This window comes from Phyllostomus discolor, chromosome 12 (assembly GCF_004126475.2).
Source record: "Phyllostomus discolor isolate MPI-MPIP mPhyDis1 chromosome 12, mPhyDis1.pri.v3, whole genome shotgun sequence".
NCBI lineage: Eukaryota > Metazoa > Chordata > Mammalia > Chiroptera > Phyllostomidae > Phyllostomus > Phyllostomus discolor.
In genome coordinates this window covers 5943540-5969102 of record NC_040914.2, presented here as the reverse complement: position 1 = coordinate 5969102, position 25563 = coordinate 5943540, and the positions used below count along the sequence as shown (strand labels likewise).

General features: G+C 52.3%; 1 protein-coding gene across 4 annotated transcripts in view; it reads right to left on the bottom strand.

Moving 5' to 3' along the window:
• RYR1 (ryanodine receptor 1) overlaps positions 1-25563 on the bottom strand; it is a 114978-nt gene that overhangs the window by 87835 nt on the left and 1580 nt on the right. For 2 of the 4 annotated variants that reach the window (XM_036013113.1, XM_036013114.1), the window contains exons 2-26: positions 21116-21235; positions 20063-20167; positions 19939-19959; positions 19023-19097; positions 18852-18930; positions 18463-18575; positions 18044-18137; positions 16862-16955; positions 16643-16717; positions 15993-16149; positions 15673-15837; positions 13689-13810; positions 13015-13210; positions 9667-9802; positions 9491-9586; positions 9288-9406; positions 7960-8093; positions 7239-7480; positions 6522-6714; positions 5052-5268; positions 3614-3718; positions 3304-3407; positions 2787-2870; positions 1736-2043; positions 729-931 (exon numbers count right to left, since the gene is read on the bottom strand). In XM_036013113.1, the coding sequence (XP_035869006.1) occupies positions 729-931; positions 1736-2043; positions 2787-2870; positions 3304-3407; positions 3614-3718; positions 5052-5268; positions 6522-6714; positions 7239-7480; positions 7960-8093; positions 9288-9406; positions 9491-9586; positions 9667-9802; positions 13015-13210; positions 13689-13810; positions 15673-15837; positions 15993-16149; positions 16643-16717; positions 16862-16955; positions 18044-18137; positions 18463-18575; positions 18852-18930; positions 19023-19097; positions 19939-19959; positions 20063-20167; positions 21116-21235 (3357 nt within the window). The remainder of the gene's footprint in view (positions 1-728; positions 932-1735; positions 2044-2786; positions 2871-3303; positions 3408-3613; positions 3719-5051; positions 5269-6521; positions 6715-7238; positions 7481-7959; positions 8094-9287; positions 9407-9490; positions 9587-9666; positions 9803-13014; positions 13211-13688; positions 13811-15672; positions 15838-15992; positions 16150-16642; positions 16718-16861; positions 16956-18043; positions 18138-18462; positions 18576-18851; positions 18931-19022; positions 19098-19938; positions 19960-20062; positions 20168-21115; positions 21236-25563) is intronic. The other 2 variants (XM_028529421.2, XM_028529420.2) reach the window with 1 other exon arrangement.

Genomic DNA, 25563 nt, shown 5'->3' with positions numbered 1-25563 from the left:
CTCTTCTTCTTGGGTTCTCTACTGTGTCCATGGCTGGGGCTGGGCCTATGCAGACCACCAAAGTGGTAGTGAGGGGTTGAGGGCAGCAGCAAGCGGAGGTGTGGAAAGGAAAAAGGAACCTCCCAGTGTCCCCCATACAGACCCATGTGTACCAGGAACAGGTAAATGGGTATTGAGATGGATAGGAAGCAGGGTGTGTGGCTGGAAGGAAGAATGAAATGAAAGCTGAGTCTACATGGGTTGATGCAGGGAAGGAAGAAAGTACAGACAGACAAATAAATGAGTGGCTGGCTGGATGGGTGGGTAGAAAAATAAATGGATTTATGGATGCATGCATTAAATTATTGAATAGACAAATGGACAGATAAATGATAGATAAATTAAATAGGTGAGTGGTTGAACTAGCAAATGAATAAATAGGTAGAAAAGTGGATGGTTCAGTGATTTGATTATCTGGACAGGTGAGTAGACGGATGGATAGGTGGTTGAATTTGTGGGTGGGTTAATGGATGATTGGATAGAGAAATGGATGATGGATAGATATTTGTATGTACAGAGAAAGAGGGAAGGATGGATGGATGGATGGATGGACGGACAGACGGACAAGTGGTAAGGTAGATGCAGGGATGGGTGGGCAGAGTGGGGCACAGATAGAGGCAGGACTGGAGTGTATGAGCTGGAGGAGGGACTACAGGGCCTGGCAGAGTGGAGCCCAGGGAAGTACCCACACGGTGCCCATTGAAGACATAGGCCAGCTCATCCGAGCCCAGCTCCACATCAGGCCGCAGCTCGGGCCTTGCCCAGCCCACTCGCATCTCTCCTGTGGTGACTGCCTCAAACTCGAAGTACCAGCGGCCGCTCTGCACTGCATAGGATTTCTCTGCCCGGAAGATGCGCACCCGATCCCAACGGGATTGGCTCTCCACCAGACCTACAAATGAGGCCAGGCAGAGTGAAAGAGGCTGGGTGAGGAGTGGATCCAAAGGCACAGAGGCTGGTGGGAGAGACCAGAGAAGGTAAGGCTGGGGGAAGAGGGAGAATTTCTTGGTGTTAGAGAAGAATTGGGGAATCTTAGACTAATCAGAGAAAGGTAGAAGGGACCTACTGAGTGAGACTCCTCCCCTATTGTCTTTAGCAGTCAGAGTTCCCAGAGAAGAGATACTGACAGAGACATAGAAGGAGAAAGTCGGGTCAGTCATGGTCAAGACGAAGGTCTATCTTTAGAATCAAGGGTTGAGAACTGAAGCAAAGAGAGGAAGTCAGAGTAAAGGTGAGGGAGGAGATAGGAATTGGGATTGGGACCAAGGGGTGAAGAACTGAAGGTTGGGGACCACAGCCAGGGTTAGGGGTCAAGGCTGGTATTAGGGGTCAGTAATGGGTTTGGGGTCAAGGGAAGGGTAGAGGTTGAAGGCTCTCTGAGACCTTGGTTGGGTGGCTCCATGTTGTAGCTAAAGTCCAGAGGTTAGGGGTTAGGGTTAGGGGTCATAGCTGGGGGTGAAGGATTGGAGTCTGGGGTCAGGGTCAGTGCTTACTGGGCTCCTGGTCCAGTGGCTCAGTAGTGTAGTCATAGTCCAGGCAGAGCTTGAGTTAAGTCAAGGTCAGTGATTAAGATCGGGGTCAGGGTCAGAGTGAGAGTCAGGGTTGGGGGAAGGGTTCAGTATTGTGGCTGTAGCTCCAGGGATGGACTGGCTCAGAGTTCAGGGGTCAGGGTTGGGGGCTGGAAGTCAGCACTCACTGGGCTCCTGGTCAGGTGGCTCAATGTTGTAGCCATAGCCCAGCAGGGTGCGCACAGCCTGGCAGAGGCTGTCCCGGTTGCTGCGCTTGGTGGCCTCGTCCAACAGGCGGTAGGGCACGAGGCGAGGATTTCGGCGTGCAGGGATGTCCTGCACAGCACTATAGCTCCAGCCCTGGGCCACACGGTCTCGGGCCCACACGTTGTGCCCATTCTCTGCCAGCCGGTCCACCAGGGTAGTTTGTGCCGGCGTCAGCCGCACGTGGCTCAGGTCCAGCGGCGCCGGCTTGTACCCGTTGCTCATCATATACCTGTGGGTGTGGTGGGGCTCTGTGCTGTGGGAGCCCTGGTTCTGAACTGACCCTGTTCCCAGGGTCCTAGGGGCACGAGTCTGGGAATTTCTGACCTTTAGTCTCTGATATCAGCATTCTATGGCTCCCTGAATAATCTTGGAGATACCTGACCTCTGACCCCAAGATCCTATGACCCTAGCAAGGACTTCAATTTCACTGACTTCTGGCTTCTGTGACTCCTTTATCTTGATTCTGGGAGCCTCATCTCTGACCCCGAAATGCTCTGATCTCTCACCTCTAGCTTTGACGTTTCTTACCCTTTGACTCCAGGACCCTATGGCTCCAAACTTCTACCTTGAGAGTTCTTGACCTCTGAACCCTAGCCTCTATCACCAGTACCTCTTAGCTATAATTTTAGGGCCCCTTATTTACAACTCTAACAACCTCTGACCTCTTTCAGTGATTCCTGGCCTCCAACTTAGAGATACAACCTCTGCTCTCTCATTGTCCTGCCTCCATGGCAGGGCCTGACCCTGGGGGGCCTGACCAGCTTCCGCTCCACCTCTGGAACTCCTAACTCTGCAACCCTGAAACCTCCCAAGACACTCACCACTGACTCCAGAACCCTCACCCCCGACCCTATGACTTTCACCGTAACCCACAGCCCTTCCTTCTCTGACCCCAGCCTTCCCACAAGACCCCTTAACCACTCCAGCCACCCACTCTAGTCCCCAGATGGGACCTGAGCCACCCACACTCACGTCTTGGGGAGTTTTGTCTTCTTCAGGTTGTCTTCTGCCTTCTCATCTGCCATGCCCACGTGGCAGCCCAGCGCCAGCAGAGTCCTGGGGCAAGAGACGGGTATACAGGGTCACCCCACCCAGGCCCCCGGTCCCTATCCTGCAGCCCCAGTTGCCGCTGTCTCAGGTCCCCAGCTCTCGCCATATCTCTTCCCCGGCTTCCTGGGTGTCTTGGTCTCTGTCTCTCTAACTCTTGTCTTTCCCTGCTTCTGTCTCTTTGTGTCCATTTTTTCCAGCCTGCCTCTTTCTGCATCTGTCTCTCTCTCACTCTTATGGACCATCTTGTTTTCTGCCTTTGTCTCTCTTTCTTGCCCTATGTCAGCTTCTGCCTCGCAAGCCCTGCCTCCCTCTGTCTGTCTCTTTTGTCATTTTCTGTCTCTCATCTTCTCTCTCAGTCTCTGTCTTACTCTCTGTCTCTCCTTGCCCTCCTCCCCACCCACAGTCAGGCCCAGCCCCTGCTCCATGGTACCCCCCTCACTTGAGTGTCTCCCCCGACATCTGCAGGTTGTAATTCCTCTCAGGCTCTGGAAGGCTGTGGAAGTTCACAAGACACGGGTGCAGCCTCTTATTGTCATCCCGAACCTGGAGAGACCCTGGTGTCAAGTTCTCAGTTCCCTTTCCCTCCCCCCACACTCCCAGACTGTGACCCCTGACTTCCCACCCCCAGTTCTGCTACTGGAACCCCAAGGATACCCCCTCATCCCGTGCCCTAAAGGCTCTTCCCCCAGCCATGAGCCATGCACACCCTCCCCAGCAAGCCTAGCCAGACGCGGCAGGCAGTCCCTCACCGGGCCGTAGGTCCAGCCCTGCTCAATGCGAGTCAGAGCCCAAAGTTCATGGATATTCTCCGCCAGCTTCTCCCGAATACGCTCCAGATGGGGAGGCAGGACAATCTGGGGCAGAAGACATTCAGAGTCCCTGAGTTTCCTGCGGCTTGCACTGCGACCCCTCTTCTGGAGAACATGTGTGAGCTCTGGACAGTCCCCCAGCATGCTCTTCTGACCTTTTCTTCTACTTCAAGCCCTGCTCCCCATCACCTCGCCCTGACTCCAGGATCGATACCAGTAAAGTAAGGACTTCTCATCATCAAGGTTACCTGGGAATGGGTCTGTCTCTCCCCTGTCCTGGAAGCTCCATGAGAACAGAACCTGGGCTTCCTAACTTTCTGCCTCGTTCCCAGGCCTGCCCAGCCCGGAGCCAGGCCCGGGGGAGATGCTTGGGAAATGTCAGCCGCACGAATGGGTAAGTGTCTCTCTTTCTCTGTGCATCGAGGATCTGAACAATGCTTAACTCATAATACCTCTTAAGGATTCTGTGAAACCACTCCCACAAGCTATTAAGTGTTACGTCGTTTATTTAAATGTCTGTTCTGCAGGCAGGAGATCATGATGGTTGGACCAGGGTGGACTGTGGGGAGGAGAGGAGAGGTGTGGAGGGCAGCCCAGGAGGGTGCACTGACAGCCCACGAAACTGACTGACAGGTGGGGCTGGGGAAAGGAGACATCAAGGAAGAGGCCAGGCCCAGGGCTCTGCCCTGGCTAGAGGGTTACAGCAAGTTCATCACTGAAACAACATTACTACTACTGCTACTAATAGGAACTGTACCGAGTACTTACTGTTTACTCAGGACTGGGCTAAGCATTTTACCTATATTAATTCATCTAAGCTTCACAACAATGCTATGAAGTAGGTTCTATTGTTATCCCCTTTTTTCAGATGAGGAAACTGAGGCACAGAGAGGTAAAGCCACATGTCCACAGTGACATACTGAAAATCAAACCCTTATGTTCAGTCTTTTGAACATGACTCCAATCCCCTCCTAAAGAGAGACATGCTTGGAGGGAAGGTGGGGAGTTCAGGTTGGGGTAAGCGGAGTGGGAGTAGCCTGCAATAAAAGAGGCATCCAACAAACCGTCTGGATAAGATCACAGGCTTTGGAATCGCACTGCTTGAGTTCAGATCAGCTGTGTGGCTTGCACAGATTGCTGAACCTGTCTGGGCCTCACTTTTCTCAACTGTAAGTTGGGGGTAATAGTATCCTTTCCTTCGGGGCTACAGTGAGGACTGCCTGAAACTGAGAGTCTGCCTGGAGAGAGTCCTTTGCCTCCTCTCTGTTTCAGTTTCCCTCTCTGTTAACAAGGTTCACAACTTCCAGCTCTGCTTCCCACCTCCCTGACTCCTAAGGGAGTCTGCGTCACCGGGAGACCCCCGCAGGGCAGGCACTACCTGGACAGTGTCCACCGGGCAGGGCACAAAATCGGTGTGTGAGAGGCAGCGGCTTGGGCCCACCAGGTGGGGACCCCGGGGCCCCTCCCGGCGGTACTCCTTGATGGGTCCCAGATGGAGTCGCTCTCGGGGCAGCACAGCCTCATGGCATGGGGCATAGCCAGGTGGGGGGAGGAACTTGAATTCCCCATGTCGGCCACCAAGAAGGAACCGCACCCTGGATGGGAGAGCAAGGTCAGGGTGGACCAGTTTGCAGGGGAGAGTCTATGCTCACTGTGGGTAAGGGAGCAACCCTGAGATTGGTGGAAGGTCCTGAGGAGACCCAAGGTCACCTGAGGCCAGGTCTGGGGACTGGTATGGGGGCAGTCATAGGATAATGAAGGTCATTTAGGGGTCAGAAAGGATATTCTAAGGTCGAAAAGAATGTCTGAGGTCAATGGGAATCATTGGAAAGTCTAAGAAGGAAAGTGTGGGGTCCTTGGAGAGTTAATGTAAGGTCACAGGAAGGTCCTTTGGAGGAGCTGGGTCAACAGAGCATTTGGGCATATTGGAAGGCTTTGGGGAGACCAAGAAAGTCATTTAGGAGTCACTGAGGGTCTGATGTAACCATGAGACAACTATAATTGCCACTGAATAGTGACTGGGAAGTCCTTCACAGGGTTTGGGGGTCACTGGGAAAAGACTGAGTTATTTTTTAAGGATTAAATTTATTATTTTTTTAAAGATTTTTATTTATTTATTTTTAGAGAGAGGGGAAGGGAAGAAGAAAGAAAGGGAGAGAAACATCAGTATGTGGTTGCCTCTCACGCGCCCCCTGCTGGGGACCTGGCCCACAACCCAGGCGTGTGCCCTGACTGGGAATCAAACCAGTGACCCTTTGGTTTGCAGGCTGGCACTCAGTCCACTGAGCCACACCAGCCAGGGCAAGACTGAGTTATTGAGAGGTCTTTGAAATGTCTGGGGTCACAGAGGAGTCAGTGGGAGATTATAGAGCAATTAGATCACTGAAAGATGCTGGAGTCACTGAGAAGTTTTTAAAAGCATGGAGTCATTAGAAGAATCCAAGATCATGAGGGAATATTGGGAAGTTTGGGGGTCATTAGAAGATCCCTGTCATATTCTGGAGTCATTTGAAGGTCACTGGAACAGCACAGAGTCATTGGGACAATCTGAGGTAATTTAAGAAGTCAAGAGAAGAGTCTGCAGTTTTTAGTGGGGTCACTGTGAAATTTTGAGGACACTTGGAGGCCACTGGAAGAACATAACTTTGGGGAGAAGCTGAGGTCACTCATAGGGAGGACACAGAAAGTGTCTGGGGTCATGTAGAGGTCATGTATGGGTCTGACCAGTCAGTGCTAAGCGGGGGCTGCTGGGTCCTGGCCTCACAGGAGGCTATGGAGTGCTTGGGGAAGCTGTCTCAGGACAGTCCCAGGTCTGGGGACTGGCAAGGGGACAGGGGTAATTCCTTACTTGACACCAGCTGAGAAGCTGACGACAGGGAAGAAGAGTCCATTGAGGTTGAAAGCCTCAAAGACGCCCTGCACAGGGCAGCCATTGATGCGGAAGGAGATGGATGGAACGCTGAGGTCCAGGCAGCAGCTGACCACATCCTCCGCAGCCAGGAGGTGCTGCCCTGGAGAAGTCACGGGCCGTGCCACGTGTCCTGCACCAAGGTCACCAGGGAGGGGTCAGAAGTTAGAGGTCCTATGGGACCAATGCTCTCAAGAGACAAGGGGAAGATATGAGAGGACCCTATGGGGTTTGGATCCAGGAAACCTAAGGTCACATGTTCCCACAGAAGGTCCTGTAGCTCTGGAACAAGGCCAGAGGTCAAGGCTCCCCTGAGAGCTGCGGGGTCAGAAGTTAAAGTCCTTCTGGAGTTAGGATTCTGGATCCCTTGGAGTCAGAAGTCAAAGATCAGAGGTTATAATAATCTGGGCAGTTTGGGGGGCTTCTCTAGGGGCACAGACCATACATCCTCTGGGGTCAGAGTTCTGGAGGCTATGTAGAAACATGTTAGGGACAGGATTCTGGAAGCCCTAGGGTTAGGCCTTTGATAAATGAGGAGTAAGGGATCAAAAGTTGGCCTGTTTGGGGGGTCAGGATCCCAAGAACCCTAAGGTGAGAGGCTTGGAAACTCTGGGATCAGTGGTCAGGGTTGGTCATCCCCTGAAAGGGTTCAGATACCTGTCCAGAGATGCAGCCCATCGAAGCCGTAGGAGTAGAGGTCGTCACCAACCCCGTTGCCGCCCCAGCCCTCGCCGCCCCCAGGGTAGGGGCTGTAGCCCTCAGTGAGGGCCCAGCCCACCCTCAGGTGGGTGGCCTGAGCTGTCAGGAATGGAATCACTTCATCCACCATCACCTCAAAGTACCATTTGCTGTACTGTGTGGAGCCCTCTGCTCGGCCCACAAAGATGTTGGGGCGGATGCTGCAGGAGAAACAGGACAAGAGAGATGGGTGAGGGAGGGGTGGAGAGGAGAGGTTATTGCAGGGGAGGAGGACAAAGGAGAGAAAGAGAGACAGACAGACATGTATACATAGGAAAAACAAAGAGGCAGAGGCATGAAGGTAGAGGGTAGGAAATAGAGACAAAGGGAAAAAAAGCAGAGACAGAGACAGACAGAAAGACACCAAAGACAGAAAAGAGAGAGATGGGAGAGGCAGGGGGGAGATACAGAGGAAAAATAGAGAGACAGAAACAGAGAGTGAGAGAGGAATAGACTGGGGCAGAAATGGAGCGGGGAGACAAGACAAGAGTGGGGAGCCAGGTGAGCTGGGCCAAGAGCAGATGTCTGTGAGGACCAGGTGTTAGGTCCAGAGTGGGAGATGAAGGGAGGGACGGTTACGTGGTGTGGAGTCTATGAGTCAGGGTGAGGTCAGGCTAGGGTCGGGTGGTAGGGATCAGACCTGGTGACATAGTTGATGAGGTTTGTCTGCAGCAGAAGCTCACGACCAGGGAGCAGGTTCTCGGTAATGAGATCTTGGTTGGAGCGCACGGCCACGCCATTACACACACACAGGGAGCACAGCACATCCAGCACCTGGAGGTCAAGGTCAGAGGTCAGGATGCAAGCACACCAGGCAGGGATCCACTGGGGAGGCCATGGGTGGGGAGCCAGAAGTACAGAACTGTGTGTCAGGACAGGAGATGGAGATTTTGACTGAGAGGAGGTGGAAAAAGTGGGAGGTCAGGGATAATAAAGAATGATCAAATGTCAAAGAGAAAGATCAGGGACACTATGAGTTGGGATAAAGCATCAGCAATGTAAGAAATGAGAGGAACCCTGGCTGGTGTGGCTCAGTGGACTGAGTGCCAGCCTGCAAACCAAGAGGCTGCAGGTTCAATTCCCAGTCAGGGCACATGCCTGGATTGTGGCCCAGGTTCCCCAGTTGGGAGCGTGCAAGAGGTAACCAATCGATGTATCTCTTGCACATTGATGTTTCTCTCCCTCTCTTTCTCCCTCCCTTCCTCTATCTCTAAAAAAGTAAATAAATATAATCTTAAAAATAAAAGAAATGAGCCCTGGCTGGCATAGCACAGTGGATTGAGCTCGGGCTGCGAACCAAAGTATTGCAGGTTCGAATCCCAGTCAGGGCACATGCCTGGGTTGCAGGCCATGGCTCCCAGCAACCGCACATTGATGTTTCTCTCTCTCTCTCTCTCTCTCTCTCTCCCTCCCTTCCCTCTCTAAAAATGGATAAGTAAAATCTTTAAAAAAATTAAAAAAAAATAAAAGAAATGAGAAACTGAAGTAAGAGATTAGAGGTAAGAGGTCAGGGGAAGAGTGAAAGGATCAGATCAGAGAGAGAGCAACAGGGCTCAGGATGAGATTTGAGATCAGCAGGAACTGCAAACTAGTGTCTTCAGGAGCCAGGTGGATAATGGGCCTCTGTGAAGTGGTTAGAATAATGCAGCGGGAACTGGTTGGACCTGGCTGGTTGGACTTTGCCTGGTGGCAAAGTGGAGAGTGTATATGCACCCCACCAAAGATTATAAAATTGGAAAATTATGGGAAGTTAAAAGGAAATATTTCAGAGACAGACTGAAGCACATCTATAGCCCAAAATTTATTTAAGAAATGTGAGTTAGAGACCTGTGTTAAGGTGGAAGCAGGTGGAAGAGGAGTCCGGGTAAGAGATAAGAAGGGGAGGTGAGTAAGGGGAGTGGAGAGTTCTGGGGCAGTAGGGTCAGGTTTCAGAGTTAAGGGGATGAGAAGTTAGGGGTGAGGGCTGACCTTGTGGTTCCTCCCATGCTTGTCTAGGAGGGAGATGATGGACTTGATGTGGTTCTCTTGGATAATGTTCAGGACCTCCGGACTCTCAATCAGGACACAGTACAGCACCTCCAGGATTCCTGCGCGGTTAGCAGAGTGAGAGGTGAGGTGGCTGTGGCCCACCCCTCCCCACAGCCTCTGTCCTCTCCGGTGGGCTCTCCTACCAGATGAGGCTTCCAGCCGATCCAGCTTGCTGACCAACCAATCCAAGTTGGTGGAGAAGAGGGCACAGTTGGTACGATTGCCACGGATCAGAGAAGCTGAGGGTGGAGAGATGGGTTAGACCAACAGTACTGGGGACTGGGGGGCTCTGAGGGAAGTCAGGACTAGGCCTCTTTACCCAGGAGTTCATAGAGCAAGTTTACAATCTCTTTCCAGGACTCGGCTGCCTCCTCTCCAGCAAATTCAGCGAAGTGAGCAGCGGTGGTGTAGACATTTAGGCGGTCAATGCAATTCAGGACCAGGGAGAGCATCCCCTGAGGTGGGAAAAAAATAGGGTGACCACAGGAGTTCCAGGCCCTCCCTTCCTTGCCTTCCTTGAATTTCCTAATTCACATTCCTTCAACAACTAGTGACTGAGTTTCCAGATCTAAACCAGCACCATTAGCTCCATGTCCCTCTCCACTCCCATCACCCTTCTCTTCTTGGCTCGGCAGATCAGTCCTCCTCCTCTGTGCCCGTCCCTGACACAATGCAGCCTTATTAATGTCAGGACAGAATCTGTGCTTCTCTTGCCCGCAGTTCTCTTTGCATCCTTTCCACTCCCAAGCACCCCACTCTTGATCCCAGTTGGCCCAGTTCACTCTCCGCACCAAATGTCAGAGAGAACTTTTTGGTTTCTCCATTTTTTTTACATTTTAATCTTTTGTCTTTTTTATTGTGAATTATAACAGACATACAGAAATGTGCATAAACTATATACAGTCTATCGTTACTCATAGTTAGGTCCTGAAAAGGCCCCGTGAACACTGAGTTAGTGAATACTGAACCATGACTCTCAGGGGCAACACAGGCAGTTCCTCTGAGTGTCTGGTGGCAACAATGTCATCGATCAGTCGATACCAACTCTTGTTTTATGTGCATTTCTGTGGTGTTCATTCATTGGCATGAAATGCACAGCCAACAGCACTATAACTCATACCTGAACGAAGCTTACCTAACACACATTTTCTCAGTGAGGCACCTCACAGGTTTCCTGTGCTCAGGAACACTAGACAGAACTTCAACACTACACTTAGGGGGCCATTTTAAACAGCAAAATCAATAAAAAGCACAAAAATGCAAAAAAATGTGGCACCAAATACGCAACAGAAAGGACACTTATTCACAATAGAAGAGCGGGAAAGAGAAAGCAGAGTGTCGCCTGGTTCAAGCTCACTCTGGCAACATAAGCCAAGTGCGTCAGGCGGCTCAGATTTTCTGCCACGCGCACACGGCCACCAATGTGCCCTGGTGCTGGTTTGGGCATTACACAAATACATTTCAGTAAGTAGGCAAATTGCAAGTGCAGAATCTGTGAATAATAAAGATCAAATTATGTGATTTACCAAACTAATATCAAGAATACCTATACGGGGGAAAAGGAACCACCTATGGAACCATGAGCTGGATCATGAAAGACAACAGTGCCAGCCACCCAGTAGTCACCTAGGTGCCCTTCCTGATTGCACAGCTCTCTCCGCTAGGGATAAACTGTCATCCTGACTTTTATGAAAATCCTTTCTTCAATTTTCTAACTGACTTTTGTCCGTATTTGAACTTGAGGTATACAGCAAGTATTCTTTTGTACATGGATTCTTTTCCTCAATATTATAGTTTAAGATTAAAAAATATTGTTGCATCTGGCTAGAGATTGCTCCTTTTCATTGCTGAGTGTACTCATATCCATTTAACAAACATGGCACTTTTGTGGACCCATTCTAGTGGTGGTGGACATTTGCGCTGTGCTGCTATGGCAAGTATATGTATATCCTGGGGCCCACAGCACTAGGAAGAAAGGCGGTGCCTTGTGGTTCAGAGCATAACCAGATGGGAGTCACATAGACTGTCTCTGCCACTAACTATTTACGACTTTAGAAGAATTGACCATCCTATGGCTCCCAAAGCCAAAGCCTTCACCATAGCCTGGCCCTAGTCACTTCCCCTCCCCCATCTCCACTCACTCTTGCCCTGCTCCAACTGCCCTCGCCTCCTTGTGGCCTGGCTGGGCACTTGCGTTCCCTCTGTCTTCTCTCTCTTTTTTAAAAAGATTTTATTTATTTATTTTCAGAAAGAGAGAGGAAGGGAGGGAGAAAGAAAGGGAGAGAAACATCAATGTGTGGTTGCCTCTCTAATGCCCCCTACTGGGGACCTGGCCTGCAACCAGGCATGTGCCCTGACTGGGAATCAAACCAGTGATTTTCTGATTTGCAGGCCAGCACTAAATCCACTGAGCCACACCAGCCAGGGCTCCCTCTGTCTTCTACTCATTCCTCTCCCAGGTGCGCACACTGCCCCCTCCCTTCGTTCAGGTCGCCCTCCCTGAGCATTCTGTGTTAAATTGCAACGCTCCCAGCACTCCCCACTGCTGCCCTGCTTTATTTTTCTCCTTAGCAGTTATCATCTATACCACATAATTTCCTTTTCTTATTGATCACCTATCCCCCACCATGTCAACTCCATAAGGGTAGGAATTTGTGTCTGTTTTGTTGACAGTCATGTTCCCTGGCACATTTGTTGAGCTTCAGTGACTCATCTCTAATATGGAAATTACAATCCCCCATGGGGTTACCAGAGGATGTCATATCCATAGCGCTCTTAATAGGTCATAAGAACTAACTTGAAGGTAATAATAACCACTAATACTTACGTAGCATGTACTATGCACTGGCACTGTTCTAAGCACTTTGTATATACTAACTCCACTCCATAAATAAGTTTTGTTATTGTCACTAGTATCCTTCCTAGGTCTGCCTCCCCCATCAGACTGGGAGCCCCTGGAGAGAAAGGGGACCAATATGGAAGCCTCTGAATGACCCTGCAACCCTCATCACCTGTGGAGACATCAGACCCGCGGACCTTTGTCCAGACCCCTCCTCCCACTCCTCTCAGCCCTTCCCGCTTAGACCCCACATCTCTTCCCTTCGTGCTCTCATAACACACCAGCTCGTAGCCCCGTACCGCAGCTGAGGTCCCTCCCTACACTGCCCTCCCAGTCTCCCAAAGACCGTCCTCTGACACTACCCCCACCACCATGCCCCACTCTGGTTCTGTCCTCTCCTCTCAGGCCGCACCCCCACATATACCACCCCTAAGCCCAGCAGCCTCTTGGCGCTCATCCTCTGACTTCTCTGGTCTTCCGCACTGAGCTTCACCAACGACCGGGCCCCTCCTCCCAAATTAGGGAGCAAGGCGGGCCCCTGTCAAGGCTCTGGTTCCCTCTCACAGGACCCGCCCTGCTTCGCCAGAGGCCCCGCCCCTCAAGGCTCCGCCCACCAGGGCAATCCGGCTCCCTGACAAGGCCCAGCCCAAGGAGTGCCCAGGGCTCGCCGCTCTGCCCGTAGACGTAGACGTAGGCGCAGGTCCTTCCCGAGCCCCTCCACCGGCGCGGGCCTCTACTTCTCCACCCTCCTCAGTCCCCGCCTCCTGCGACCCACACCGCCCTCCACCCCCACCCCATCTTTGCTCCCCGCTCCCCGCGCGGCCTCACCTCCTCCTGGAAGAGGCTCTGGCGGTTGCGCAGGCTGCGCAGCTTGCTCTGCTTCTCCTCATGCTGCAGCTCCTCGGAGGGCGGCTCGAAGTAGCCGATGAGGTCCTGCAGACTCAGGATGACGCCCTCGATGGGCAGTGCTGTGCCAGCCGGCGGCCCCGAGCCCCGCGGCTTCCCGCTGAAACTGTCCAGGCCTCTGTGGGGATCACGCACTTGTCAGCCAGGGGCCGGAGCAGGCTGGCCGCCGGTGAGGTGCTCGCAAGATCCACCCCCTGTTCCCGCAGGATTCCCACAGACACACCTATTTAACGGTGGGGGAGACTGAGACACAGAGCACCAAGGGCATTGACCTGAGGTTACACATGGCCAAGGGCAGAGCTGGAACTAGGACTCATGCCTGTGAAGGCACAGGGGTAGTGGGAGCAGGAGTCAGGGCTGGGGATATCCAGGGTCAAGGGTCTAGGTGTCAGGGGTATGGAAGGTAGTGATCAGGGATGCCAGGTCAGATTAGGGGTCAAGTATAAAAGTCAAGAGTTGAGAGGTTAGTGGTCATGTGTATGTTAGTAGGGCTGTGGCTGTCAGAGGTAGAGATTAATGGGTTCAGGTGCCTGAAGGCCACGGTCCTGGGGGTCAAGGTGTGCCCTGGAACCCGGCAGAGTGGGCAGATTGCTCACTTGATGAACTGGGTGTATAGGCCAGCTGTGCTGTAGATCATGCGGGCAGCCTGGGACTCCTCCTGCTGGCAGCGGGTCAGTGACAGCGCATCGTCCATGTGGCCTTCCTGGTGCAGCATGGCCTGGCAGTGGGGGGACAGAGAGGTCAGGAGGGGGCCATGCCACTAGCCCCAGACACTAGCCCCAAAGCTGCATTCTATCTCCACCAAATCTCCCTGCCAGGCCCCCTGCCACCTTCTATCCCTCCTCACCTGACTCTGTCTTTCGTTCCATGTCTTTTCCCCCTCATCTCTGTCTCTGTCCCTCTTTGTTTCTGTCTGTCCATCTTTGTCTCTGTCTCTCTCCTTATCTGTCTCTCATCTCTGTTGCACACTTCTGTCTCATCTTCCCTGCCTCTCTGTCTCTGTCTCTGTCTCTTCTCTTGCCTGTCTCCAGGCCAGACCCTCTCCACTTGTGCCTACTAATGATGCAACATCCCCCCATCGGAATGCTGTAACAGCACCCCAAACTCACCGTGTCTCAGACTGAATGCCTGACACCCTCTGTGAAGAAGGCCATCACAGAGCTGGCTTTCCCCTGAGCTGACCTTCCCAGGGCCCCATCTAGTCCCGGGGCTGTAAATACCACCCTCTGCTTATGTTTCCAACTACCAGCCTTGTTTTTGTTTTTCATTCTTTGCAAACAGGCGCCTCCCTATTCTTCCCACTCATTCACTCTTATAGACTTTGGGGGCAAAACTTTAGATCCCTGTCCTCCTGAGCTAACACTTTAAAGATTCTATTTATTTGTTTTGTTTGTTTGTTTGTTTGTTTTTAGAGAGAGGGAAAGGGTAGGAGAAAGAGAGGAAGAGAAGCATTGATAAGTGAGAGAAACATTGACTGGTTGCCTCTTGCACACTTCCAAGCAGGTATCTGGCCCACAACATAGGCATGTGCCCTGACTGGGAATCAAACCAGTGACCTTTTGGTTTTCAGGACGATGCCCAACCCACTGAGCTATACCAGTCAGGGACTGAGCTGACACTGGGCTGTCCTCAACTTGGTTAATGGCACTTCCAACCTTTTGGTTGCTCAGGGTAAAAATCATGGCATCATCCCCAACCCCTATCTCTGTTACCCTGATACCCAGTCTGTCAGAAAATCCTGTTGGCTCCCTCCTCAAAACAGAACCAGAATTCACTGTTTCCCCACTCCACAGTCCCACCCTGGTTGTGTCTTCTGTCATCTACCACCTGTATTCCCCCAGCAATCTCTGCCCTGGTCTTTCTACTCCAGCTCTGCCCCTGCACCAACCCCCCCGCCCCCACACACACACAGTCTATTCCTGAAAGCAGCTAAGGAACCTCGTGAATCAGGTCACCTCCCTGGCCTGCTCAAAACACTGTGTCTCCATCTCCTGCAAGGTAAAGGCGTCCCTCTCTGTGCTCATCTTGCCCCTCTGCTGGCCCTGCCCTCATTCTACTCCAGCCAAACTGGATTTTCTTTCTGTTATTGCAATAAACCAACCTCATTCCAACCTCAGGGCCTTTGTGCATGTTCTTCCCTCTGTCAAAAGTAGCTTCCTACTCTTCAGTTAAAACTACGTACTTCGTTAAAGGAGGTTTATTTTTAGCACTGGGAGGGGAGGGAACAGGTCTGTACAGCTGGACTGTTTTCCCACAAACATATCCAAAACAACCTGGTACTCATTAAGTTCTTGAACATTCCTCTCAGTCTGCTTGTCACGCTCTGCCTTTTCCATCTCTCTCTCCCTGTCTCTCCCTTTCTGTCTTTTTCTTTCTCCATATTTTTCATCTCTGATTTTCCCTGTCCTGTATTTCTCCCTCTCTTCTTTTCATATATACTAACAATACATATTCCTCTTTCTTGTTTCCCATCCTTCTCAACCTCAGTTTCTCTCTCAGGCTGTGCATTTCTCTCGGTCCCATCTCAAACTGCTGAAGTCTCAAGCACAAACACCACACAGTCCCCTTCCAGGCGCCCACCTTCTTCTTGAGCACGCCAAGCCGCAGGGCCTTGGGGTCTGGGGCAGCATAGGTGATCCACAGGCCTGAGGCCACGTGCTGCACAAAGCACAGCGACTCCCCATACTTGATCTCAGGGGGGCCCATGCCTTCCACATCCCGCTTGGGGGCCACATCCAGCTTCTCCTGCAGGGGCAGGAGCAGTGCCTTTTCATAGCAGTAAAAGCAGGAAGCTTTTCTGCTATGCAGTTAATGGGGGAACCCCAATGAGAGACAGCAGACTTGGGGCTGAGGCAGGATTTGGGGCTCCAGGGGAAAGAGGGCACCTTCACCCCACCGACCTTGGAGATGCGGAAGCAGAAGGAGGTAGCCTTGGTGTGGGCCTTGCTGGCATCAACCATCACCAGACCCTGGTCCTCAGTGAGTGCCAGGTACCGCCCCGTGGTGACGTGGCGGATGCGAAGCGGCTGGCCCCAGCGCAGGTGGCTCCCACTCCAGCTGTGGAGGGTGAGGGCAAAGGGGTCAGAGGGTCCTCCCAGTCCTCCCAGAGATACCATGGTTTTTGTCCAGACCTCCTCAAACCACAAGCCATCTTCCAGGGTGCCCCAAACCTGCCTCACCTCTTTCTTCGGACCCTCAGTCCTCACTCAGGACCCTTAATCTTCTCTCAGGCCCCCACAGCTTCCGCTGGGCTCCCCGGGTGTCTCTAGTGCCTCAGTTTTCCCAGACCCATCATTTTATCCCTTTCCACTCCCCACATTTCCACTCAGGACCCCCTAATCTCTCCCTCAGGAACCCCCCACCATTCCCAAAGACCTCCTTTTCCTCCAGTAATTTAGGACCTTAAGGGCCTCATGGCTTTCTTGGGCTCCCCAGATTTTCCTTAACCACCCCCCACAGTCTCTTCCTCAGTTCTTTCTTCAAGACCCTCTCTTCCCTCCTAGACCCCCAGTCCCTAGCCCCTCCCCCAGCTCAACCCTAGTGCCCCCACCTGATTCTCAGAGGCTCCAGTCTCCAGAGGGAGCGGGCGTGGGTGCACACAGCTCCTCCCTCATAGTGTACAAGTCTGAGGACACAGGAGAGAGTGAGGTCAGGGGTTTAGTCTCAGAATCTGATCCCTAATCCATCCACAGGACCCCAGCCGCCCAACCAACTTGTGCCCCCCCACCCCCACCCTGAGACTCCTCACCCCCTTGTCCCCTACTCGGACCTGCGCTGGTCATCACTGTCGGCAGGGGAAATGGTGAGGCACTCATCCATGTGTCCGTGAAAGAGGCGGAGGACATGGCCCCCCGTCACATAGCCTGGAGAAGAGCAAGGAAAAGTGATCTCTGTGGTGCTAGAGCACCAGACAAGCCCAGCAGCCACGGTGGAGGCCAGGGGCGCCCTGTGGGAGGCTAGGGGCTGGACTGGGGGGCTGCAGTTAGAGATCTGGGTTTCCGGGCATGAAGCATAGTCTGAGAGTGAGGCTAAGTCTGAGGCCTGAAGTGGGGCGTGAGACTTTGGGTCTGAGGTTGGGGATCTAAGTTTGGGGGTCTGGGTGTGCAGAGCTGAGGCTGAGGGTTCGTGGGTCTGAACTGGACATTTGAGGTTGGAGTTGGAGGTTTGGGTCTGCATCGCGTTCCCTGATACAGAGGTCTGAGTTCCAGGGATGGACTTGGGATTTGGAGGCAGAGGTGCAGTGGTGGGCTGTGACGCTGGGGTCTGCATTTTGAATGTGATTCTGAAGGTCTGAGGCAGGCAACTGAGATTTGGGGTCTGAGGGTTGCAGTTTGGAAGTTTGACTTTGGTGTCTGAGTTTGAAGAGCTCTGAGCTTTGCTATTGGAAGTTGGTGGGTCTGAGATTCAGGCCTGAGTTTTGGGATCTGTGCTTTGAGTCTCAGCTTGGGTCTGGCTGAGGGCTCTGAGGTTTGGGGCGTGAGTCAAAGTTCAGGGCCATGCCTTGGGGTCTTAGCTTGGGGGTCTGAATCTGAGAGATGATTTTGGAGATTCGAGGTTAAAAGTGGAGGTCTGAGGTTGGTTGGCTGAGGCTTGGAGTCTGAATTATGGAGTTTAGTTTGAAGATCAGTGTTTGAATGTGGAGGTCTGGGTTTGAGGGCTGAGGTCACTGTCTGTGCTTGGTGTCTGAGGCTTAAGGTCAAGTCTAAGCTCCGAATGTGATGCTGTAAGCTTGGGTTTGAGTTTAGGGGTCTGGTGTCCAGGGCCTGAGTTTGGTATTTGAGCTTTGGGGACCAATACATTGGGGTCTGAATTTGGGAGTCTGATGCTGAGTTCGGGATTTGGGGTCAGGCGGAGATTTCAATGGGAGGGTCACAGTTCGGGGTCTGAGGGGCAATGTGGGAAGTCTGTGTTAGGAGTCTCAGTTTAGGGGGTGGAGTTATGGGGCCCTTACCCTCTTCACAGCCGGAGGAGATGGGGTTCATGTTCCACAGTGTCTGCATGAAGGAGGCGTCAACCTGAAGCTCCCCACTGGCTGTTGACAGGTGCTGGGGGCAACCAGGAGGTGGTGGTCAGAGACATTGGTGGCGGGGGAAATAGTTCCAGAGGCAGAGGCCAAAAACCAGGGGTGGAAGCCGGGAAACCAGCAGATAGGAGACAGAAAATTAAAGGTCGTAAGTCAGCAAACCAGGATGGAGTCAGGAGATGGGGCATCAGAAACCAGTAATTGGATGTCAAAGTTCAGGAAATTGGAAATTGGGAGTCAGGACACTGGGGCCAGGGACCAGGCTAACGGGTGACGGAGATGAGGCAGAACCCCTGTGCCTCCAGCCCTGGGGGCAGTAGCAGCCGTGACAGAGGGGAATTGCTCACCAGGTAGCGCTCAGAGGAGACACTAACGAGAATGAGGTCATCCCCAACGCGGACCTTTTCTCCTTCGGACCTCTGCTTGGAGGCTGGGTGCATCGTCCACCAGCAGGCCTCTCCTACAGGGTGGGGCTCTCAGGACGATGGTTACCCAGAATTCACCTCCCAAGGCCTTCGCTTCCTGAGCCTCCCATGCCTCTGCCCACTCCTACTGCCCCTACCAACTCTGCTTCATGGTCCCCTATTCTTGCCCTCAGACCCTCTGCCTATAGCTCCCCTGTGCTTGCCCAAGTGTCCCCATCCAGATGTGTCCACTCGCACCCCAGAGCATCCCGACGCCCGCCCCCGTGGTTCTGCAGACTGCTCCATCACACCCTGCCGTCCAGCTCCTGCACCTGTTGCGTCCTCCTGCAGTCCCACGTCGAAGGCCAGCTTGTCAGTCATGGAGCGGGAGGTGGTGAGGCAGCTCAGGTACTAGGGTCATAGGGGGCGGTCAGCCTCTTCCTGGCAGGCACTGCCCTCCCTGCTCCCTGCCCCAACCTGTGCCCTTTTGGCGACGCACTCACCATGCCGCTATGTGCATGCCGGAGCAGGATGGCATGGCCGTACAGGAGTGTCCGATGTCCCCCGCCCTGGGATGACTGTGAGGGGTGGGCACAGAGTGAGAACAGACCCCCAATATGTCCATCCGGCCTATCCCAGCTGGGAATTTGACCCCCATAAAATACCATGCTCGGGTCTGGATGCAAGGAAGCCTCAGCTTAGACTCTCAATGGAGTCTCTGCCTCAGTTTCTGAGAAGCCTGTGGGTGGGGTGTTTTATATTCCCAAAGCCCACTCTGTCCTCCCTGACTCCTCTACCTTGTTCACTAGGCCCCAAAGTCACTCAGGGAGGCTGGACCCCTCCCCAAGGTACAAGGACACTCAGGGAAGCCCCAGTATCTCATGTTCCATGGACCTCGGCCTCTCCTGCTCTAACCTGTCACATTAGGGCTGAGCTGCAGCTGGTATGTACTGGGGCAGTCCTACTGGCTGTCAGAGATTCTAACATCACTTGTGGGGACCTGCCCTGTGCTGCCACATACACCCTCCTGAGGAGCGACACCTGTTTGCTTGACAGCACCAGGCCCCCCATCCCAGCTCCCACATGCCCATGCTCTGAGGGGCCATGTGATGGGGCCAGGTGACCACACGGCAGACTGGGGGGGACTCACACTTGGGATAAGGGAGGTGAGGGGAGAGGTCCCATGCGGAGAAGAGCTGGGATCAAGGTCGGGGAAAGGATGGAAAAGAGGAAGAAGAAGTAGGCGGCGGGGGACAGGGGCTCAGAAGCCCCTTCCGCTTCCTTCTTTCTTTCCTGGCCTGTTCTGGGCTCCATAGCCCTGACAACTGGGGTGGGAAACCCCAGCCCCATGTTCAGGATGTGAGCCCAAGAGGCAGGCCTGGGGTCAGAAGGACAGGTGACACCCAAGGCCAGACCTACCCACTTATCCAAATTGAGGGCCTGCGGGGGCGGGGCAGAGAGAGGAAGAAGAGCAGATGGTAAATGATGCCCGGGTGTCCCCCCCCACCCCTGCCACCCAGCTGGCCTGGAGTGGGAGCCTCACCTCCACGCCGGCCTCCACCGTGTTGGCCAGCATCTCCTGCAGGGCTCGGACAGACAGGGACTGCTCCAGGACAAAGCAACAGATGGCCAGATCGGGGGGCACATTCTGGATGGGAGGGGTGAGATGTGAGCAGGGGCTCCTGAGGGCCCCAAAACCTGGCACACCCCTTGTCCTTAGTCTAAATTCTCACATCCCTTGGAGAACCACACTCAATCCCAACCCCCCGAGAAGCCCTGTCCTCTGCCACTCGCTTCAGGCGCCCTGAATCCTCCTCCCCAGTACCACAGAAAGCACCTCTGCCATCCTCCCCTGTCAAGCACCTCAAGAAACCCACCCAAACCTCACAGAAGCTTCCACACTACCCTCCTGCTCAGGCACCCCACACCCCACCTAATCTCAGAAGACACCTCAGCTCCTGCCTCCACCCTCAGACACTGCACCCAGGAGGCTTCCCCTGGGCCAACACCACCCCAGATCTCTCCAGCCCCAGAGGGAGTCCCACCTCCTGGTGACCAGTGGAGCCCAGTGCCTGCCTCCCAGCTGGGACACTGAACACTGCTTCCAAGTCCCAGGAGGGCAACCTTAACCGCCCTCCTCAGTCTCCCACCTGTCACCTCAGACTCCTAGACACCTTCTCCCTCGGACCCACGGCTTTCTGCCACCTGCAGGCCCCGGCCCCTTCCCCCTCCAGGTACCATTTCCCCTCCCTTTCCCAGCCTTTGCCCCTCATCCCCCAGGTCATCTCCTCTCTCAGACTGAGTTTATCTCACCCTCAGACCCAGGCTCCCTCCACCTCTCAGCCTTCACCCCGCCCACTCAGCCCCCTATTGGCATCCTCCTGCCCCTCTAGGCCATCACCTCAGATCCAAGACCCTCTGCCCTCTCAGACACCTGCCTCCAAAGAACCCAGCCCCCTTTGCCTCTCAGTCTCCCCATTTTCTCTCCTATCAGCACCCCCTCTTCAGACTTCCAGACTACTCTTCTTTGGACCCCAGACTCTGTGCCCCTTAAGAACCCCTCTTCCCCGGCCCCCGCCCTCCCTCCTGTGCTAACCTGGGCATTGCTGGTGGGCTCCAGGAAGCAGAGGCGGTTGCCAAAGCCCTCAGCTGCCAGGCAGAGCTTAAGCTGCTCCTTCAGCACGGTGGCACTGCACTGTAGGACAACCTCGTCGTCCTGGGGGCAGGACAGAGTGGTCAGGGCTCCTTGGCACCCACCCACATTCCACAGATACTGCAAACCTTGGCCGCTCACCCTACGCTGTCCCCATGAAAGAGATACCCACCCTTGCAATTTATCAAGTAGGTGCCTGTGCTGAACACTCCACATTCTTCTAACATCCCCATGGAATAGGAGCCAGTGTCATACCCGTTGTAGAAAGGGGAAGTTGAGGCTCAAAGAGGGGACATGGTTTGTCCGAGGCCACATTGCTAATAAGAGAAGAAGCTGCAATTTGAACCAACATCTAGCTGACTCCAGAGGCCTCCCAGGTGGAGTCCTCAATGTGAAGCATCAGAGGGTGGAAGGCATGAGCACCTGAAGTTCAATGGCTTTTAAGCTCAGCCTTCTCTAATTTCTCTTCTGTGTATTTTCTTTAAAAAAATTTGTTTCTTTATTTTTAAAAAGATTTTATCTATTTATTTTTAGAGAGAGGGGAAGGGAAAGAGAGGAGAGGAATATCAATGTGTGGTTGCCTCTAGCATGCCCCCTACTGGGGACCTGGCCTGCAACCCAGGCATGTGCCCTGACAGGGAATGGAACCAGCGACCCTTTGGTTCACAGGCCCGCATTCAATCCAGTGAGCCACACCAGCCAGGGCTCTCTTTTGTGTATTTTCTTAATAATAGCTATCGTGCCCTGGCTGATGTGGCTAAGTGGACTGAGCATCGTCCTACGAACCAAAAGGTCACCAGTTCAATTCCCAGTTAGGGCACGTGCCTGGGTTGCGGGCCAGGTCTCCGGCTGAGGGAGCGCAAGAGGCAACAGATCGCACATCGATGTTTCTCTCCCTCTCTTTCTCCCTCCCTTCCACTCTAAAAAATATATAAATAAATAAAATCTTTAAAAAAATAATACTAGCTACTATTTAAGGAGTGCTCTCTAATGACACCAGAATGTGATACCAGAACCGGACTGGGTCCTAGATGGAGAGGAAACGCCACAACGGACAGTGTTGCAGCAACTGGTCGAAGCTGAGTAAGGACAGTGAGTTCGAGAATGCTGTCACCACAATAGTAATTTTCCCAATTTCAGGAACTACTGTGATTTGTGTGAGACTACCCTTGTGTTTTAGGGAGCAGACACTGAAGTATTTAGGGGATAAGGGCATCCTGTTCACAATTTACTCTAAAACAGTTCAGGAAAAATTGTGGAGAGGGAGGGAGAGAGAGGGAATGTGCCAGATCTTCACACTTGGGAAAAACTACTAAAAGCCATATGGGACTTCTTTGAGCCAACCTTGCAACTTTTCTCTAAGTTTTAAATGATTTCAAGATTATAAATTTAAATTTTGAGTAAAGTAGAAGCATTTTTTATGTGCTGGGTCCCATTTGAAGAACTTAACATGTATTAACTCACTGAATTCTCACAACAACCTTTGAGGTAAGTGCTATTATGGGAACCTATGGAAACGGAGGCCCAGAGAGGTGAAGTAACTTGCCTGAAGTCACACAGCTGTCATTTGACATAGCTGGTATTCGATCTCAGCTCTGTGGTTGGCTCTGTATGCCACACTCTTAGAACACGAGACCACCTCTTAATACATGACTACAGTAGCTCATATCTACATTTATAACTAGTATAAATAAATGTAGATGGGGAGTGCCCACTGTTTTTACTGACAGAGGTCTCAGTCAAAAATGGAGACCACAGCTTTCAACTGCTGAGGAAGGCAGTGAGTGGTTATTCTGTCTGGTAGCTGAGGAAACAGATTCAAGGAGCTTAGGCACCCTGCCTGAAGCCGCATAGCCGTCGACCCTTCCAGCATACCACACAAGCAAGTTTCAGTCCTGGGCTTTGACCCACACGGGCAATCTCAGTCAGTGTGTCCAGCCTGGGGGAAGGAGGGCGGGAGGGTGGACCTGCTGGCAGGAGGTCCCATGGCTTTTCTGTCCCGTAACCCCCAAACGTGATGTCCTGGCACTTGTGCATTCATAGGACTCATAGAGCTTGCATTTATTAAGCACTACTGTCTGCAAGGCCTTATGCCCAGGACTTCACATTCACTTGATAGACAAGTACTGATCATCTCGTGCTGCCAGGCACTGATCTCGAAGCTGCATATTAAGCAGTGAATAAAACAGACAGAACCCCGTCCTCACAGAGCTGACATCCTGTGGGAGAGACACAATAAACAGGTGAATAGGTTCATAATTTTAATGTCAGTCATAAGTGTAATGGAAAAAATTCCCCGGGGTGATGCAAGAGAGTGGCTTCTGGGGTAGGGATGACATCAGTAAGGGGATGAGTGACAGCTTCTCCAAGGAGGTGACATTTCAGCTGAGCCTAACACTGTATCCCAAACCGTAAACCTTATCCAAATAACGAGAAGGAATCAGTCCTGGCCGTCTCTGGGGGAAGGAGGAGCAGCCTGTGGCTGGAGGGGCGCGAGGGCGTCGAGGAGGAGCCAGGCAGGTAGGACGGCAGGCCCGCAGGAGCCAGGGATATTGGGAACAGGTGAGCTCAGAGAGCTACCTGCACGGACCCCTTGAATCCTGATGGTACATATTTTTTGTCCCCATTGTTAATTTTAGTATATTTGCTGCCGAAGTGAGCACTATCCCCATTTTTCAGATTAGGAAATTGAAGCTCGGAGAGAAAAAGAAGTATCACTTGGCCAAAGTTAGGAAGCTGGGAAATGACAAAGCAAGGATGTGAACCAGAGACAGGGGGCCTCATCGCTACACCCATGATACTCTAACTCTCCGTGTGAAGGGGCGTGGCCTGGTTAAAATGCAGCTTCATGCTGCCTCAGTCCCCACCCACCCTGCCCACCCCCACCCCACCCCACCCCACCCTCAATTATAAGAGCCTGATTCAGTGGCTCTGCCTGAACAGAGAATCTGGACAACTAACTAGCCCCCAGGAGGTTTTGAGAGGGACCATGCTTTGAGAAACCCCAGCTAGGGCAGGGCTAGAGACCGCCACCCATCAAAGGGAAATGAAATGAGTTTGGGGGTCCACACCACCATGCTTAAAAAGGAAAATAAGCAGGGAAATAGGTAGAGCAAGAACAGAAAATACCAACATGCCCATCATGTTCTAAGAGCTACTTACACTTTATGAGACTTGTTTCAGTTAAAAACAGGTGTGTACATGTCTGTGTGTGTGTGCACGTGTGTGTTGATGTGTCTGGTTTGTCTGTGCTGCTGTGAATTGGAGGCAGCATAATGTCCATCAGCAGGTGAGCTGAAGAGGAAACTGTGTCAAACTCGCACAATGAGGTACTGCTCAGCATCAAAGCAAACTTTGATACATGCTGCATACATGTATATCGCAAATATTGTCCTGAGCAAAAGCTGCAAGACCAATGAGCATGTATTACACATGAAACACTAGAGTGACTATGGGAACCTACAGTGACAGAAAGCAGGTGAACAGGGTGATGACTGTAAAGAGCAAGAAGGAACCTCCTGGGCTAAAGGAACCATTCTGCCTTAATTGTGATGGTGGTCACACAGCTGAGGACAGTGCCTCAAACCCACTGAACTGTAGCAACTGAAATGTATGCAACTATTGCATGTCAATCATACCCCAACGAAGTTGGGTTTTAAGTAATATATATGTGGCCCTGGCCTGTGTGGCTCAGTTGGTTGGAATGTCATCCTATTAACCAGAAGATCACTGGTTCAATTCCTGGTCAGGGCACACGCCTGGGTTTTGGGTTTGTCCCCAAGTAAGGGCGCATATGAGGCGAACTATCAGAGTTTCTCTCTAAAATCAATAAGCATGTCCTTGGCTGAAGATAACAAATAATAATAATGCAGGTGCATAGGTGCATGTACCAGGTTACAATATAAAAATATATTTCTTACTGGTGGAATGAGGTCTAAAAAATTTAGAGGAAATCACTACACATTTGAAATGCTTTTATAAGCTGCTTGGGCACAGAAGCCATTGTCCTCAGAAGCCCTGGTGGAGGTGAACTGACAGTCACCGTGCTGTGGCCTGGTGTGCGCTGTTACACGGGTCACCCGAGCACAGTCAGGGGGTTTGTTTGGTTATTAATGATTGTTGGCACATCCTGTGCAATATATTTCAATTGAATTATGGTACCAGATAAAATTACAGATGGGAATGAAGCTTGTGTATCATCCATGATCATGTGTGATCAATAAACTGTTTAATACCCTTTTTAAAAAAAACAAAATAAACAAACAAACAGAAAAAAAACCACCACACAGCCTCAGTAAAGTTCAAGTAAACACACCCAGTCTGTGACCAAGAGATGCCAGGGCCAGACTTCTAGAACCCAACAATGCCTACCTTGGCAAATCTAAGCCTAG